The sequence below is a fragment of the Gopherus flavomarginatus genome, chromosome 5 (genome assembly GCF_025201925.1).
Source record: "Gopherus flavomarginatus isolate rGopFla2 chromosome 5, rGopFla2.mat.asm, whole genome shotgun sequence".
NCBI lineage: Eukaryota > Metazoa > Chordata > Testudines > Testudinidae > Gopherus > Gopherus flavomarginatus.
This window is the reverse complement of record NC_066621.1, coordinates 95,090,271-95,107,428: the sequence shown is the minus strand read 5'-3', so window position 1 is coordinate 95,107,428 and position 17,158 is coordinate 95,090,271. Positions and strand designations below refer to the sequence as shown.

Genomic DNA, 17,158 nt, shown 5'->3' with positions numbered 1-17,158 from the left:
TACAGTTCTTTGGCAGCTGAATGCCTGTTTTGGGTGGTGGAAAGTCTGTGCTCCGATGTAGTGTTCACATACTTCCACATCTGCCCCAAACATAAAATTGATGAGTTTTGAGCAAGTCTGTTGCTTGTCTTACAGATAGTTCAGAAGTCACCCCTCCCATCCTTGCAGTAATGGGGGAGGCCACCCCAGTCAGCATTGAACCGTAAGTATCAATACAGTCATACAAAATCCTCTACCTCGCTTGATGGCAAGCATGTATTCCTTACACAGTTTACAGATTTAGGAGGATAGGAAAGTGCCACAGAGTCCCCTTTTGTTGGTTTATCTTTTAGAAATTTACAAACTCGCTGCTATGAGTGTCTTTTTATTAAAAGTGTAGGGTTTTCTTCATGCACTAAATATAATTTCTAATGGTCCACTGAACAGTTGCCACAGTGGTAACTATTTTCCATCACTACTGTTCAGTTGCTGGGCTAAATTTGAACTACTGTAGTTAGGTAAAGGTGACAAGGTCACTGTCATTTCACCATGCATAAACATTATTATGCATCTTGTATACTTTTTTTTAAGAGTTAGGAAATATTGCTCCTTAAAGGGAAGGCAAAGCACAGAATGGACAAACAGTTAATTTTCAGAATGTAACCAGCTTCAGGAACAAATTCATAGGGCTTTCTCTTTCTTTCTTTTCTTTTAAATAATGGTAACTGAGTTAGCAAAACAAAGGGGAACTTTTAACCTTAAAAATAAAAATTGCATTAATCATGTTCTCTCTACTTTATCTTGCTACTATTTGGTGATTCTAGAACTTATAGCAACTGGTGCTGAAAATGGTTTAACTACTATTGTACATGAGATGGAACCATTTTCAACACCTCTGCAAATTCCATCAATATGAGGCTTGGTCTACACTTAGAACTTATATCAGCATAACTGTGTCAGCCAGGAGTGTGAAAAAACACTCCCGATCGTCATAGTCATACTGATTAAACCACCAGCATAGGCATAGCTGTGGTGACAGAAGTTGATATAGCTATTCAGACAGGTGATATTCCTATACCTGCAAAAAACTTGCTTTTATTGGTGTATGCTGCATTAACACTAGGGCATAGGCTCCGTAGTGTAAACATAGCCCGTCATGCTTGCTTCAACCATTTTGTTAATCACTTGTTAAATTGTTTCACACCAATACAATGGAACCTGGTGTTGACTACTGTTGTCATCAAGAGATCAATTTCTTCATCTAGATCATGGCCTTTGAGTCACAAAATATGTAATTGATTTAGGCCAAATTCTCAGTTTGGTATAACTTATTAAATCAGTAGAATTATGCCAGCAAACAATGTGAACCTTCACTGGAATTTGTGAAACTTATCTTTGGAGGTTTCGGGGTGCAGTCAGATTCACCATTTCGCTTAAGTTCTTATGGCCAAAAATTTCTTGTGCTTTTGTTTTAAGCGGAACAAGCATGGGAAAGGTCAGGTTGAAGACTAAAAGTAATGGTTCTTTTCTGTGCCTACTTGTAAATGTGTTTGGCATCATAGGGCATTGTGGTGTGAGCCCTCTGGTTCAGTTAGGTCCATATCCGCAAATCATGCCAATGAAAGGTAGATTTGAGTTTTTCATTGTGGGTATGTAGTGACTTGTTTTTTTCCAGCATTATTATCCATTGAGGGTGTTCTTGATGCTTTTTTCTTTCTCCTGGGCCTCCAAACTTTTTTCTTTTTTTCTAATCTGTTCTTGGCCCGACGTAGTCCCCCTTTAAAACTGATCGGATTATCTAAATATATCAAAATTGCAGTTTGACATTTTCACTGTTCCTTATAATGTAACTTGTCACACACACTTAACATTTATGAAGACATTGATACAGAAGATGAGTTCCCTTTCCAGTGCTAATTCTACTTACCTACCTTACCCCTCCTCATGACCTGCCTGGCTTGATAGAGCAGGAAATGGGGACAATTCCATTTCAAGGAGTGGGATGCAAGGATCTAGCTTGCAATCACTCTTGGGCCCTGTAAGGGTCCGGTGCTTGGGCTCGTCCCTTTCAGGCGCATCGGGGAGCCAGGGCGCCTCGCTACACAGCAGCAATCTGTCCAGGGCTCAGCCCCTTCAGCAGAGCTGAGTACACAAACAGTCTCTAAGCAAGTCAGAGTCCCAGCCCTTCAACAGGGGCTGGGCGGACATAATGTCCGTAGGCCCGGCCCTGAAGCAAGGCGGGGCAACAAACAGTTCAGGCTCAGACCTCCCCGCAGGGCTGAGCAAATACAGAGTCTCTAAGCCTGGCCCTGGGGCAGGGCGGGGCAGCAAACAGTTCAGGCTCAGGCCCTTCAGCAGGGCTGAGCAAATACAGCGAGTTAAACAGTACAGAAGGCCTCCTCAGGCCAAGGGGAGGGGGAGTCTGCCACCCTCGGAAGGGTGCCAGGGGGGATGCAGGCCCTCCCACTCCACTGCGTCCTGGCCCGGGGCCCTGGCAGCAGCAAAGTTTCGCTGCAGTCAGTGGGGATCCTGGCCGCAACACACTGACATTGGTTCGGGGTCCCCTGGAGCCAGACTGGGGTCGGCTACCCCCGGGCCACTTCCAGTCTCCCCCTCTCTAGGTACCTGTCTCTCGCCGGCTTCGTCCAGTGGGTCCCAGACCATGGGCTCCTCAGGATATCGGCCGTAGGGGAGCTCAGGCTACTCCTCTGGATAGCGGGTATAGGGAAGCTCAGGCAGCTCCTCTGGATACCGGGCACGGGGAAGCTTAGACCAGCGCTCTTCTGGATACCGGGGACGGGGAAGCTCAGGCCAGCGCTCTTCTGGATACTGAGCTCAGGGCAGGCTGGGCCCGGCGGGAGCTCAAGCACCAGCATCTGTCGCCTCCGGCGGCCTGCGCCTAACTGAGCGCTGGGGCCGGGCCTTTATACTTCCTGTCCCGCCCTTTTAACTTCCGGGGGGCGGGGACTGGCAGCGATGGCTCTGCCCACCTTGGCATCTGTTCTGGCTCGTCCCTTTCAGGCGCGGTGGGGAGCCAGGGCGCCTCGCTACAGGCTCCAATTCTGCAAAAACGCACATGCTTAACTTTTCTACTTGGCCCAATCATGTTTACAACCCTGAAAAGTCCCACTGAAGTTAAGCTAGTATGTGCATAAGTGTTTACAGACTCAGGGCATTGGGCATTATCAGTAACTGTTGCAAGTAGTAACGTAATTGGTCTTCAGACGAACAGAACGTTATTCATCCCATCTCTCAAATAAATTCTTTTGCAGCATAGTAGCTTTTTTTTGGAAACAGACTTCCTGAGCACTCCAACCACCTGTGCTGTGACATTCAGCCTCACCTCATGTCCCTGCAGATGGCAGATCTGTGTATGCCAGATAATGTGATTCTAATTCTAAATCCTTTCTTGGAACTAATTTTTAAAAATGGAGGAAGGGATGACAGGAGACATTTTTATTCTGTAGAAAATATATTTTTAGTGTGATCTACTAATTTTTATTCTTGGGTCTGCCAACAGGTGACCATAGTTCATACTTATCCTATACTTCATTTCGAGTTGCCTGTCTGTGGTTCAATTGCTCAATCTATCTCAAGCCACCTGTTAATGCTGCTCAGTAAGTCAAATGATGGCAGAGATACGAAGTGAGAAAGAGGGTAGTCAAAGGTTGGACTCATATTTGGACTCATGAAATAGTACAGTGTGCAGCTGTGCTCAGTGGGGCTGGTTGTGGATTTTCTTCTCCTTTCCTCCTGTAATGAAATCTCTCTATTTTCGAGTCTGGACAGCACCGCTTCTATCCTGCACATTGGTCAATTAGGAGAACCAGGGGAAAACTACTAGAACCTAATACACTGCTTGAATGGTCTTAATTTGTATTAGAGCTGGGTGCTTTGTAAGTAATCAGGCCTCAGATTAGAGACTGAGTTGAAGTTCAGCAGTTCTAAGGGACCCTCTCGTTAAATAGAACAACATAATTAATAAAACAACACTAGAAATTTGTAATAGGGCATGGAGCCTTTTGCCTCTAGGTCACCATCTGAGGTCTGACTCAAGTAGTACTAGTTACTGAATGTTGTTCTTGCCTTATAGCTATCATGTGGCCTATGTTTTGATCTCTTTGGGATCGATTGTGTTTTTAGAAGATAGGTGCCTTCTAGATATTGTGAAGTGGACATTGTCATTATTTGTTCTCCATTTCCCAGGCGAATCAATGTGGGATCCCGGTTTCAAGCGGAAATCCCTGTGCTCCAAGACAGATCTTTGGCATCAGCTGACAAGCACAAGGCAGACATGGTATGGCAGCCATGGGGGGACCTGGAAATCAACAAAGCTACTCAAGAGAATGGTAAGGGTCTGGAGAGATTGGTAAATGGACCTCAAACAAAAAGTAGCAGCTTTGGTAGGGTAGCTGTGTTTTCTACCTTAGGCTCCATTTTAAATAGCTTCACACTACTGATCAGGTTTCACTGAGTGTTGTTGAAAACTTCTTGTGGAAAATTAGGGCAGAAAGGACAAATTAGATCATTGACCGAATGAAGCAAGGCGTTACATTCAACTCTGTTTTTGCAGTGGTGTTGTAGCTGTGTTGGTCCTAGGATATGAGAGAGAAAAGGTAGATGAGGTAATATCTTTTATTGGACCAACTTCTGTTGGTGGAAGGTATGAGCTTTGGAGCTACGGAGAGCTCTTCAGGTCTGGGGAAGGAAGCAGAATGTCTCAGGGCTTGTCTGCTCTTTAAAAAATGCTGCAGTGATTCAGTGGCACTGCTGTAGTGCTTCAGTGAAGATGCTGTCTATGATGACAGAAGACGTTCTCTCCCCTCCTTGCAAATAATCCACCTCCCAGAGAGGCAGTAGCTAGGTCTTGGGGAGAATTCTCTCTACAGCATTGGGGCGGTTACCCGTGAACGACCTAGTTATACTAATCTAATTTTCTAGTGTCGCCAGGCCTGAGCTAATTACAAGTTGGGAGAGATTGTTAAATGGAAAAGACAGCATGGGAGACAGTCACTTGAAATGAATTGGGCAATTGGGGAGTTAGATTGTTAGGCATGAAGGATTTGAAGTGGGCAATTAAGGGTAGCAGGCCATGTGGTGTTACAAATTGTAATGAGCCATAAAACCAGTGTCCCTATTAAGTCCATGGCTTTTGGTGTCTATCAGAATTGTGAATTTAAGTTTCCAGGCTCACCTTTTGAAGGTGTTCTCCTCAAGGGAAACCTGCACTAGCATTGAAAGGTCAAATATGAAGTGATCACTTTGTGAAAAGTGTTTTCCCACAGGTGATAGGAGTATTTGTCTTTTATCATTTTTCTGTGTGAGTTTGTTTGAGAGCGTAGTGATTTTCTGGTTTCACAAACAGTTGTTGAAGCATGTGATGCACTGGATGAGGTATGCTACGTATTACAATAAGCATGTGTAGTACCCATGAATCTTGAAAGGTGTGTTATGGGTAGTATTGATCATCATAGAAGTGGAGATACGTCTGCAGGTTTTGCATCTGTTGTTCCACCAACAGAAGTTGATCCAATAAAAGGTATTGTTTTACTTACATTGTCTCTTTCAATTCTAGGGCATTTCCTTGTCTGTAATATAACTTCTGTATGTTTTTGTATCATATCAGTTCCAAAATTTCAGGGAATGTTCTGAGTGGGAGGTGGGCAGAACACTATAGATTTTGGTGAAAAGTGGAAAAACTGAAATTGGGAAATGGGGAAAACATGGAGTTTTAGCATCTGGTTAGCACCCAACAGCTTCAACCACCTGTTCAATTGTCTGAAGATCAAAGAACCAGTTGATGGCAGCCAGCCATTGACACCTTCCAGCATAACAGTAGCCCCCATCTCAGCTCTGCCCATCCTCCCACTACAATTCAAAAATATTGACACCTAAATGACTTCTGTCCTAGACAGAGGAAAAAGGAATAAGATGGGGGAATGGGGATTACATAGAGCACCTGGCATGGAGGAGAGACTTGGGGACATTGGTGTCTGATGAGGGAGAGATGGGGGACACACACAGCCCATGGCATGGGGTAAGTTTCCCATCTCCCAGGGGAATGCTCCAATGACTAGACTGTAGAGTCATTTCCATTATTTCTCTGGCCAAATGACTATCCATTGTCATTCACAGTGGCAATTCATAGTCATTCGTGATGACAATGGATAGCCGTTTGGCCAGAGAAATAATGAGTGACTACATTGTGGTTAGAGTACTCACCTGGGAGGTGGGAGAGCCAAGTTCAAGTCCCTGCTCCAATGACTATTTATAAAAAGTGGAACCAGTGGAGAAACTGAGAGCGCCCCACACCAGAATATCACATAGCCTAATGGCTGGGGCACTCTTGTGCAGTGTGGAAAGCCCAAGTTCAAATCTCATTTCTGTATCAGGCAGAGGGGGGAATTGCATCTAGGGGCAGGTCTACAACTAAAACTTAGATTGACCCCTAGCTACATTGCTCAGGGCTGTGAGAGACTTAGTTAAGCCAACCTAAGCCCCAGTATAGACATTGGTAGCGCAGTGGAAGAATTCTTCTGTTGACCTAGCTACTGTCTCCTGAATAATAATTCCGTCACTGTAGCAGGTGTGTACACTACATGGTGTAGCTGTAGCACTCATAGTGTAGTCTCAGGGTCCCACATCCCAGGTGAGTGCCTCAACAAGTGAGCTAAAGTTATAAGAGAGGTGGTGGCACCACCACTTTCTCCCCCATCCATTTTGTCAACTCAGTCCTCCTTCTCTTTGCTTTTGTCAAAATGCTGGAAAGTGGAAACAAAGATGTTTTTTGATTCGCCAAAGAATTTTGAAGAATGCCTTTTTTTACAGAGCTGGGCCTGCATTAGAGGTTTTTCTGGCATAGCTGTGCCAGCTAGGGGAGGTGATTTCCCCCCCCCACCACCACCCGGCCAACAGAGCTGTGCCAACATAACTATATAGAGCAGTGGTTCTCAAACTAGGGCCGCCGCTTGCTCAGGGAAAGCCCCTGGCGGGCCACCCTTTTTTTTTTTTTTTTTACCTGCTGTGTCCACAGGTTCGGCCAATCATGGCTCCCACGGGCCATGGTTCGCCGCTCCAGGCCAATGAGGGGCTGCAGGAAGGGCAGCCAGCACATCCCTCGGCCCACGCTGCTTCCTGCAGCCCCTGTTGACCCGGAGCGGTGAACCGTGGCCACTGGAAGCCGCGATCAGCCAAACCAATGGACATGGCAGGTAAACAAATCGGCCTGGTCCACCAGGGGCTTTCCCTGAATAAGCAACGGCCCTAGTTTGAGAACCACTGATGTAGGGTAGAGCTGCCCTGAATCCTGGGTTTGTTCACTTACTGAAGCAGTAGCTCTTGAGCAGCCTTTTCTCAAAAAGAAGGAAATGGTATTTGTACGTTCATTCAGATTTGTATTTTCTCACCTTGCTCTCATAGTATTCTTATGCTAACCTGGAGAGGAAATACCTTCCACCTCCCCTCCCCCTCCCCCCCAAAGTAAGAAGGAAATTCAACATTGAGGTTCATTCAGTCTTGGCTCTCTTCCCTTCCCCTTAGTCCTGCATTATTATATCTTATCTGAACATCACCTGGATTCACCATCCTTTCTTAGAGTGAGAGGGAGTTCAAGTTCTGTGATCATTCAATCTTATGGTTCTTTCTTGGTTTCTCTAGTTTTTGAGTGGAAAGGACCAATTTGGATAAAATAATGCAAATCCTATTGTTGCCCAAGATATATGTAGGCACTAGCTCATCAAAAACTATGCTGAGACCCTCACCAACCAAACTCACTGAATATGGGAAAAAATAGCAACTACTTTTCTGTTTTTCTTAATCTGATCTTTTGCTTCTTCCGCCCCATCCATTTTTTTGATTTGATGGCACTTACCTGGTAATAGTGGAAAATCTGCTAACTGCTGCCTGTTCAAGTATTTTTCCTGGGGCTGGTACCAATCAGGAGCTGGCGCTGCACGTCTTGCATGAAGCAAAGGGAAACATTCTGGTGAGTCCTCTTTGATGTTCTGTCTATCTTTTGGGATTGTGGGAAGAGACCTTAATGCTCACTATAATCAAGGACTGGTTGCAGAAGCAAGAAGCTTATTTGAAAGAAGGAAGTTTGCAAAGCACTACACAATTCTGCCAATACTTCTGAATCCTAATGCTTATCATCTCTTCCTGTCACTATTCCCAACATGGCCCCTCACAGCTCTGCAGATGCACCTCTATTTTGATCTGCACTATCGTCACTATTTCAGTCTTTGGCCTCTCCTAAGCAGAGACTGCTAAAAATGTTGAACTGCATCAGACTGTATGTGGTTTCTGGTTTTAGCTTGCAGGGAACAAATGGCTGAAATTGCTAAACTAAATTTACTTGCCATCTAAATTGGAAGCCAAGTCTCATGTGACGGAACATTGTCTACTGGTTTTACAGCATGAAACTGGGAGTTAGGACTCCTGGGTTCAATTCTTGCCTTTGTCACTGACTCTCTTTGTGACCCTAGGCAAATCACTTAACCTCTCTTTGCCTATCTGTGAAATGGGTATACTTACCTACCTTGCAGCAGTTTATAACCATTTATTTTTATAAAACACTGATTTCTTTGGTAATTGCTATAAAATTACTAAGTGTAACTGTTTAGTGCACCAGTCTTTCATAAACTTCTCTAACTTCAGGACAAATGGTAGCTATAGTTTAAGTGCAGATAAAAAGTGGCTACAATTGAGTTGCTTTATAGTCTCTGAGATAAATTTCTTCTGCTGAAGTGATCCTTTCATTTTATTTTGGAATATTGTTTACTCAAGTGAGCTGAGATTTCTAAACTCATTTCACTGGTATCCTGAATCTGAAAAGGAGTGGTAGCCAGTGGGAACTGGCTTTGTAAGAGAGCACATGCTACATGGGATCATCACTACACAAGATAATACTTCTATAGGGCCTTTCATCTGTGGGAATAATAGTGTCTCTCAACACCTTTTATGAGCTAGAGTAGGTGAGTAGTATTTTACCCAATTTACAGATGGAAAAGTGGAGACATGGAGAGGTGAGGTCACTTGCCCAAGGTACCAGAGAATCAAGATCGGAATGCTGGTGTCTTGACTCACATTTCGCTATTCCAAATGCTAGAGCATAGGGTGGGAAAGAGAGCTTTTAATACAATTAATCTGCTGGTAGAGGATGATACTAAGGGGATTGCCTGATGTTCTTTGTTGTAATACCTGTATAAATTAGTGTCCTACATGAAGCTAATTCTGTTGTTGTACTGTCTCTTAGGCTACTTTGACCAAATTGCTGCTGAAGAGGCCAATGCGATTGCCACACCACCCGCTGGCAGACTATCACTACACAGGTATGCTGAGGGGAACTCAGCACAGCTGCCTCTGCTTCCTTTGTAGCTGGCAGCCCTAGCTGCAGATAGGGATATTTTAACTGATCCTCCTTCACCCTTTTGCACAGCAGGCGATGGTGGTTGTTTCTGCTCTTTTAATATTGATATAGTCTCATACTTTTTTTTTTTTTTCCAGGAAGCTTTGTAGGAATCAGACATCATCCCTTGCCTGGATGAGTGCAGTGGTGAATTGCAGGGATTCTTGCCTGCAGCTATCGTGACACTTAGGATTTGCTAGTGTGCTGCATGCACCACAAGTCCATTAGTCACTGGGCCACTTTTTTGTATACCCAGGCTTGTCAAGGGACTGGATGTCTTCACAGAGAGCGATCACAGAAGGGAGGCTTATGGGTGATGGAAGGACTGTCCAAATCTCAGAACTGCAACCTCTGTGGCATGAATTCATAGCAGGGAAATGAGAGAGAGTATTAGTGGGAGAATTTCCAGTCGCTAGTAACCTATGCTGCTTATAGTAGGACCTTAGAGAGTTCAGACACTAGCAGGTTATTGTATCTCATTGTTTCCTCTATGGAAGCAAAACTGCAATGTCCGATGCAGCTGTGTCTGTCTGTACCCTCACTCCAATATATAACGAATTGCAAGATAGTATCTTTTGTGACTGAGGATGGCCCTAAGTAACCCTGGGAGACCTTGGTCTGGTGAGGGTAGAGAGAAGCTCAATAGCTCCATCTCTACTGCACAAAAATTACACATCTGTTCACATTACAAGTACAACAGCTCTTTGACATGACCAGAGTACTTTCCACTGTGGCTGTGTGGATAAAGAAAGAATGTGGGAGGGCTAAGGGACATTCTGGATTGTGTATTTTCTTGTTGGAGGTGCAAGAGTGTTATTGTACTGAGACTACTTCAGATGTGTCATGAACTGCATATAGTTTGGGCTGATTTTATTTAAAGGAAACTTAAAGAAAAAACAACTAGAAGACTAAAAGCTTGAAATGAAATAGGTTTCAGTTTAAACTTCTTTACTTATAGGATCAGACAGGTGGAAAGTTGATGAGAAGAAACTTTTCAACAAAGGCATTGCAATCTACAAGAAAGACTTTTTCCTGGTCCAGAAACTTGTAAGTTACTCTGCCAATTATTTAACACACATAGAAAACACATTAAAAACATAGTGCTACTTATTGATTTCCCGCCCCCTACCCACATTAATCAATCCAATCTCTCTCATTTAGCCCAGGGCACAGATCAGTTACACAGAATATATTTATAAAGTGAGGGTAGTGCTCCAGTAACACTCAAGTAGCCCAGTTACAAAACTGAATGGGAAAAATTCCCATTGTGGTAAAATGGCCCATAGATTACGCCTGACAAAATTCTATTCCCCTGCAGAGGTGCAGAATTCATATGGCCCACATATTTCTGTGCCCCCTGTGCAGAAAAATGCAAAAGAAATCTGCAGGGGGACATGCACCTTTTCCCCAGTAGCCCAGGCAATGAGTCAGTTCCAATGTGCCTGGCCCTGGAGCAGCCTCAGATATGCAAATCACTGCAGGGGGAGAGGGGTTGGGCGGGCATGCCTGCGGGGGAGATGATCACCATCATGGGGAGGGGCTAGGCATGCGCGCTTGCCAACAAGCGAGAGAGACTCTGTCCCTCTCACTTGCTACTGTGGCTCGCCAGGGGTGTGGAGGGACAGGTCTTTTTATCATGCATGAGGAAAGCTCTTTCCTGCAGGCAGAAATGTAGCAGCCTGCCTGTGTAGAAATATTGTTAATGTTCCTGTTGTTCATTAACTGTTTCCATTCTCAGTCGATTCCTCTAGGAGCATAAAACCTGTAAAAGGTTAAAGTACCTACATTGCCGGAGTGATGATTATATGCCAGAGAGCCTTATTATAAATGACAGTAAGGGAATCAGCTAGGAAGATTTATGTGCTTTCTCACTTTTTTCCTATGCCAAAGTGGCACAATAGGATTAGATTACAGCTCAGGATTTGTTGTACTTACCCTTTAAAAAAACAAAAGAGTTTGAGGGCAAATAAAACGTTTACCAAGCAGTCAATAAAAAGTCAGGACAATCAGAAGCAAGCACTTCCCAAAGTACCCAGCCAGGTCCATGACAATGATTAGCAAAACTGTATGACTTTTATCTGTGGAAGTCTCTGAGCAATTTAAAATGACATTCTACTTTTTTGCTGTTTGGCGTTCTGTAATGTAATTTAAAGGAAAATCCAGGATTATAACTGTGATGCAGGATATTAGTTACGAAGTGTTTGTAAGGAGGGCTTGGCTACACTGGCACTTTACAGCGCTGCAACTTTCGCGCTTAGGGGTGTGAAAAAACACCCCCCTGAGCGCTGCAAGATACAGCGCTGTAAAGCCTCAGTGTAATCAGTGCTGCAGCGCTGGGAGCTACACCCGTAAGGGATGTGGTTTACATGCAGCACTGGGAAAGCTCTCTCCCAGCGCTGGCGCTGCGACCACAGTCACACTTCAAAGCGCAGAGCGCTGCCACGGCAGCGCTTTGAAATTTCAAGTGTAGCCATACTTTAAGTCAACTTTCATGTGTTTAGGAAATGCTGAATAGTTATTGTGACTTTTTTCTGTATTGTAGTTTAAATAAATTATCAAAACAAGTGAAACTGATGTGATTATATTGCATTATTTTGACAAATAAAATATGCAGAATTTGGCAGAATTTTTAATTTTTTTGGCACAAAATTTTTAATTTTTTGATGCCGAATCCCCACAGGAGTAATAAATGGATTTGTGATTGGTGAAATATCTAGTAGTTTTACTTCCAGTGATCTATAAAAATTAGAGACAGTAAAAGTGTCCTTTTAGTAAATGCCTCCTCTCCATTTTAACCCATCATGAAGATGTTTTCATTGGAGGGAAAGCTTCAGGAAAAAAAAGAAAGTCAGGAGTAGTTTTCAAATTTCTCATGAATAAATAACAAATATGTAAAACTTTGTATTAACGTGTGAAAGCCTAGGCATTAACAAAAGCTGATACTCCGCCTCCAAACTCTCAAATAAGTTGCAGATGGAAAATGTGTAATTGTTGCTGGGTCTGCTGATAATCATGTGTTCCCAGATGGGTACAGAAATGAAAAGGTCTGCAAGCCTTCCTCCCTATCTCTTAGACTTGCTTTCTGGTTGTTCCTTAGCTAATATGCTGTTGGAAACTAAATACCTCCCAGGAAGCTGTAAGTCTGCTCTGAGGCCTGATAACTCAATTGCACCTTAGGGAGCACCCATTTATCTTTGTATGTCTAAGTTGCAGCTGATTGCGAGCCTCTCAACCTGGGTAGACAGACGCTCATTACCAGGGCTTGAGCTTAATGAGCTCAAAATAGTCTGGACATTTCAGCTCAGTCTGCAGCTCGGGGGACTGCATGAGTGTGAGAGCCCAAGCTCCAGCCACAACATCCACACCGCGTGTGTCCACCCATGCTGAGAGAGACTCCCTTACCTGCAGTGTAGGCATATCCTCGGGCTTGTCTACACATAAACCCCTACAGTGGCACTGCTCCAGCTGCACTGCTGTAGCACTTCAATGAAGACACTACCTGTGTTGATCAGAGGGGTTCCCCTATCTGCATAGGGACTGTACTTCCCTGAGAGGCTATAGGTAGGTCGACAGGAGAATTCTCCCGTCAACTTAATGCCATCTAAACCAGGGGTTAGGTTGGTTTAACTGTGTCACTCACAGGGCCAGATTAACTTTTCTATGGGCCCAGGCCTATTAGATTTTGTGGGGCCCCTATATACAAGTATTTTTCCTGGAAGGGAGTTTGCCACATAAGGGGGCTGGGGCAGGGGGCTGGGGCACAAGAGGGGGTGCAGGGTGTGGGAAGCAGTTTGGGTGCAGAAGGGGATTCTGGTCTGGGGCAGAGGGTTGAGGGTGGAGGAGGGGTCCAAGCTGCAGGCTCCAGCCAGGAGGCACTTACTACAGGCAGCTCCCAGGCTGTGGCGAAGCGGGGCTCAGGCAGGCTGCCTGCAAGCTGTGGCCCCACGCTGCTCCCGGAAGCAGCTGCAGAGAGGGAGACAGTATGTCTCTCTGCACTGCCCACTCCCACAAGTGCCGCAACTGTAGCTCCCATTGGCTGCTCCCATTGGGAGCTGCAGGAATGATGCTGGGGGTGGGGGCAGCATGCGGATCTGCCTTCCCCCCACACACACCAGGGGTCACAGAGATGTGCTAGCAGCCAGCCGCTTCTGGGAGCCGCTTGTGGCCACAGCATGCAGGCAGCCTGCCTGAGCCACTCTGCTGCGCTGTGGGACTTTTAGCAGCCTGGAGTTGGAGATTGCAGCCTGTGATTTATTTTTGCGGGGCCTCCCGTGAGCCAGGGCTCTGGGCAGCAGCCTCTAAAGCCCCTGCCTTAATCTGGCCCTGGTTACTTGGCTGTAGATTTTTCAACCCCCAGAGCGACATAGTTATGTCAACCTAACTTCCTAGTGTAGACCAGGTCTCAGTGCCAGTTCTGCCATCTTTGTGTTGACTAGTACCATATTGTGCAAGTAGCCCCATTGAAACTTGTGGGATTATTCAGTCTAAAGTGCTGCGCTGTGTGAGTAAAGGTGCCAGAATCTAGCCCTAAGTAATTCCAGTGGAGGCTAAAGAAAAGATTTGTGGGAAATGTAACACCGTGTAAAGAACTTAAAACAGTTTTCATGTAATAGAAAGATTTTGTTGGAAAAGAAAATTACATTGTGAAGTGACTTGTAATTACACCATTAATGAGTATTAAAATACTCTTTAAAAGGAGTTTTCCTTCTTTTTTCTCCCCCCTCCTTTTTTTTTAAACACCAGATAAAAACCAAGACGGTGGCCCAGTGTGTAGAGTTTTACTACACATACAAAAAACAAGTGAAAATTGGTCGGAATGGCACCTTAATTTTTGGGGACATGGATGCCACTAATGAGAAGTCTATGAAGGATGAAGCTGAGGTTGATATCAAGGTAACCACCCAAACCCCTTGCCTGCTTTTGGCTTCGGTGCCAAATGCAAACTTCCTGGACTGAATCACAGTTTACTCTTCATAATTTTACTGATGCTACATATATACAAGAAATAATAAATATTGTCCTAACTATTGCATAGATTCCTTAAGTAACTGTCTGATTAGAAACTCTTGTGTTTCTAAGGCCACGTCTACACTACCACTTATGTCGGCAAAACTTTTGCTCGGGGTTATGGAAAAAAACACCCCTTGAATGACAAGTTTTGCCAGCATAAGTGCTGGTGTGCACAGTGCTAGGTCAGTGAGAGATGTTCTCACGCCGACGTAGCTATCGCCGCTTGTTGAGCTGGTTTTATTGTGTCGACAGGAGCGCTTTCTCCAGTCAGCATAATGCGGCTGCACGAGCACTCTTAGGGCTGGTCTACACTATGGGGGAAAACGGATCTTAGATATGCAACTTCAGCTACGTGAATAACGTAGCTGAAGCCGAAGTATCTAAGATCAAATTACTCACCGTCCTCACGGTGTGGGATCGATGTCCGCGGCTCCCCCTGTCAATTCCGCAACTCCGTTCGGGTTGGTGGAGTTACGGAATCAATATAAGTGCGTTCGGGGATTGATATATTGTGTCTAGATGAGACGCGATATATCGATCCCCGAGCAATCGATTGCTACCTGCAGATACGGGGGGTAGTGAAGACCTGTTCTTACAGTTCACTAGGCTCAGCCTCCTATCCTTTTTCACATAATTATCTTGACCTGCCATAGAGCTGAAGCTTGAAGAAGAAAATACTAACTGTATCTCTTTATCATTTCTTCTTGTCAAGAGTTCCCATAGGTTTGCACGTGTTCTTCCTCCCAGAAAGGAGAATTACAGTGAAGAACATACGCACGTGGAGGAGGTGGCTGAGAAGGAGGAAGGGTTGGATGACAGGAAGAGCACAGTGCCTCCCAAGGCCACGCAGACACTACAAGCCAATGAAGTGGTCAGTGTTGCACTGAGCTGCATGTGCTTCCCCCCACCAGTCCTTTGTACCCCCTGCCACCCCGCCCAGTTAACAGTTTGGAAAACGCTGAATAAAGATAGGCAGTTCCAGACAAAGTATCTTCAGCTTTAACTTTTCCTGGTGGAAGGAGCTGGAACTGGAATAACTCCTGAGTATTACCAGCATCCAGATGGTGTTCTATATGACTTGATGCTAGTGACTAGGAATGTGATGAAATCCTACACAGTGCCCTGGAACTGATGCTTGGAGAGGAGGACGAGTGGCACTAGATATACCAGAGCGAGTTTCTCATTAGAGATGGCTTGGATTGGAATACCTGGGGTCAGAGTGCAGCCAGCAGCCTTTATTCCAGAGATGCCCTGTTTTCAGTTTGCTTTAACAACTGTCTCTTTGCCATGTAGGTCAATGAGGTCCTTGTTTCAAGAACCGAGGAGTCTAATGCCCCAGGGGAAGCCAGCAGTAGGACTGTAAGGAAGCCTAAGGAAGCAGTGAAGCCTCAAAAGCCACCTCCCCCAGTGCAGAGAAGGAGACGGAAACCAAAGCCAAAACCGGACACACCCAGTAAAGCTCAGAACCAAGAGAACACGTTTCCATGTAAAAAATGTGGCAGGTAAAAGTAAATGCATTGACAATGACAATCGCAGGAACATTGTACAAAAGGAACATTAGCTTGAGAAGCAGTTTTTGTGGAGATGTTCATGTTATTGCCACCATTTTCAACAATTTATTGTACAACTTACCACCACTGGTGCTGTCTTTCAGATTAGATCTTAAAAACAGTCGGCCCTTAATGACTCAAGGTTGTCAAAGGCCCCATAGTAGTTTTCATAATCATGGGCATATTAACCCAAGTGCCCTGAACAGATTACAACTTGAATGATCACATTCTGCGCCGCCCCCGCCCCCCCCCCCCCACGCACTGTATGCTGTAATGTTGCTGTGCGCTGTTAAATGGCTGAACGACCCACCTCAGCAGTGTTTACATTTCACTGGTGTGTGGAGAGATTGCTGTATAGTGGAAAAAGCACTTTACTAACTTTTCAGATGACTAATACTATAAGCATGTAGGGCGTTATTACGATAGCAACAGCTGCCAGGTAAGGGGTGAACAAATGGTTTGATTAAATTTACACAGGTCTCTTGTGCGTATCATAGGTATATTACTTTCTCTCTCTGGCTCCAGCCAAGAAAGTTCAGTTTGCTGCCTAAATTGCTTAATCTCAAAGAATAATGAGTCTCATAATACCCGGAGTTCCTCCCCATTTTAAATATAGAAGCGGGATGATGAGGAGAACCAGAAGGAATGACATCTTTGTCTAATTCAATCAGTGGTGGTGACAGGTTTCCACGGTGTGGGGGGGTCATTTAGATGGCACTGGCAGGACACTTCTCCACTAGGTCATGGAGTAGCCCTTGCCACTGAAATAGCACAGCTTTGAGAAGTCACACTGTTTTCTTTCTAGCCTGGACGCTCATGGGAGAAGCAGGAGGAGAATCTTAATGGTGTTCACTAAAATTGAGAAATTATTGCAGGGGAGAAGAGGCTAGAGAGAGAATGGAAACCACAAAAGGCAAAAACCATGGACCCTGGGGGGAGAAGTGCAAAAAAGAGGGCACTGGTCATTGTTTGTCTGCTTGCTTGCTTATTTATTTGTATTACAGTTGTGCCTAATATATTGGAGGCTATTCTTGCTCAGCAGTGTACAGATCCATAGTGAGAGACGGAGCCTGCCTTCAAGAGCTTAGAATCTAAATGGACATGACAAATAAAGGGTGGGAGGGAAAATGAAGACATAGAGAGGTGAAATGACTGGTCCAAGGTCGTACAGCACATTATTGTCTGCCAAAAACAGAACCTAGGTCTCCTGAGT

General features: G+C 44.8%; 1 protein-coding gene across 9 annotated transcripts in view; it reads left to right on the top strand.

The window, feature by feature from the left end:
• MIDEAS (mitotic deacetylase associated SANT domain protein) overlaps positions 1–17,158 on the top strand; it is an 86,825-nt gene that overhangs the window by 66,892 nt on the left and 2,775 nt on the right. For all 9 annotated transcript variants that reach the window (XM_050956034.1, XM_050956033.1, XM_050956037.1 and 6 more), the window contains 8 exons: positions 136–202; positions 4,186–4,328; positions 7,860–7,963; positions 9,233–9,308; positions 10,344–10,432; positions 14,129–14,278; positions 15,108–15,266; positions 15,689–15,897. In XM_050956034.1, coding sequence (XP_050811991.1) covers positions 136–202; positions 4,186–4,328; positions 7,860–7,963; positions 9,233–9,308; positions 10,344–10,432; positions 14,129–14,278; positions 15,108–15,266; positions 15,689–15,897 — 997 coding nt within the window. The remainder of the gene's footprint in view (positions 1–135; positions 203–4,185; positions 4,329–7,859; positions 7,964–9,232; positions 9,309–10,343; positions 10,433–14,128; positions 14,279–15,107; positions 15,267–15,688; positions 15,898–17,158) is intronic.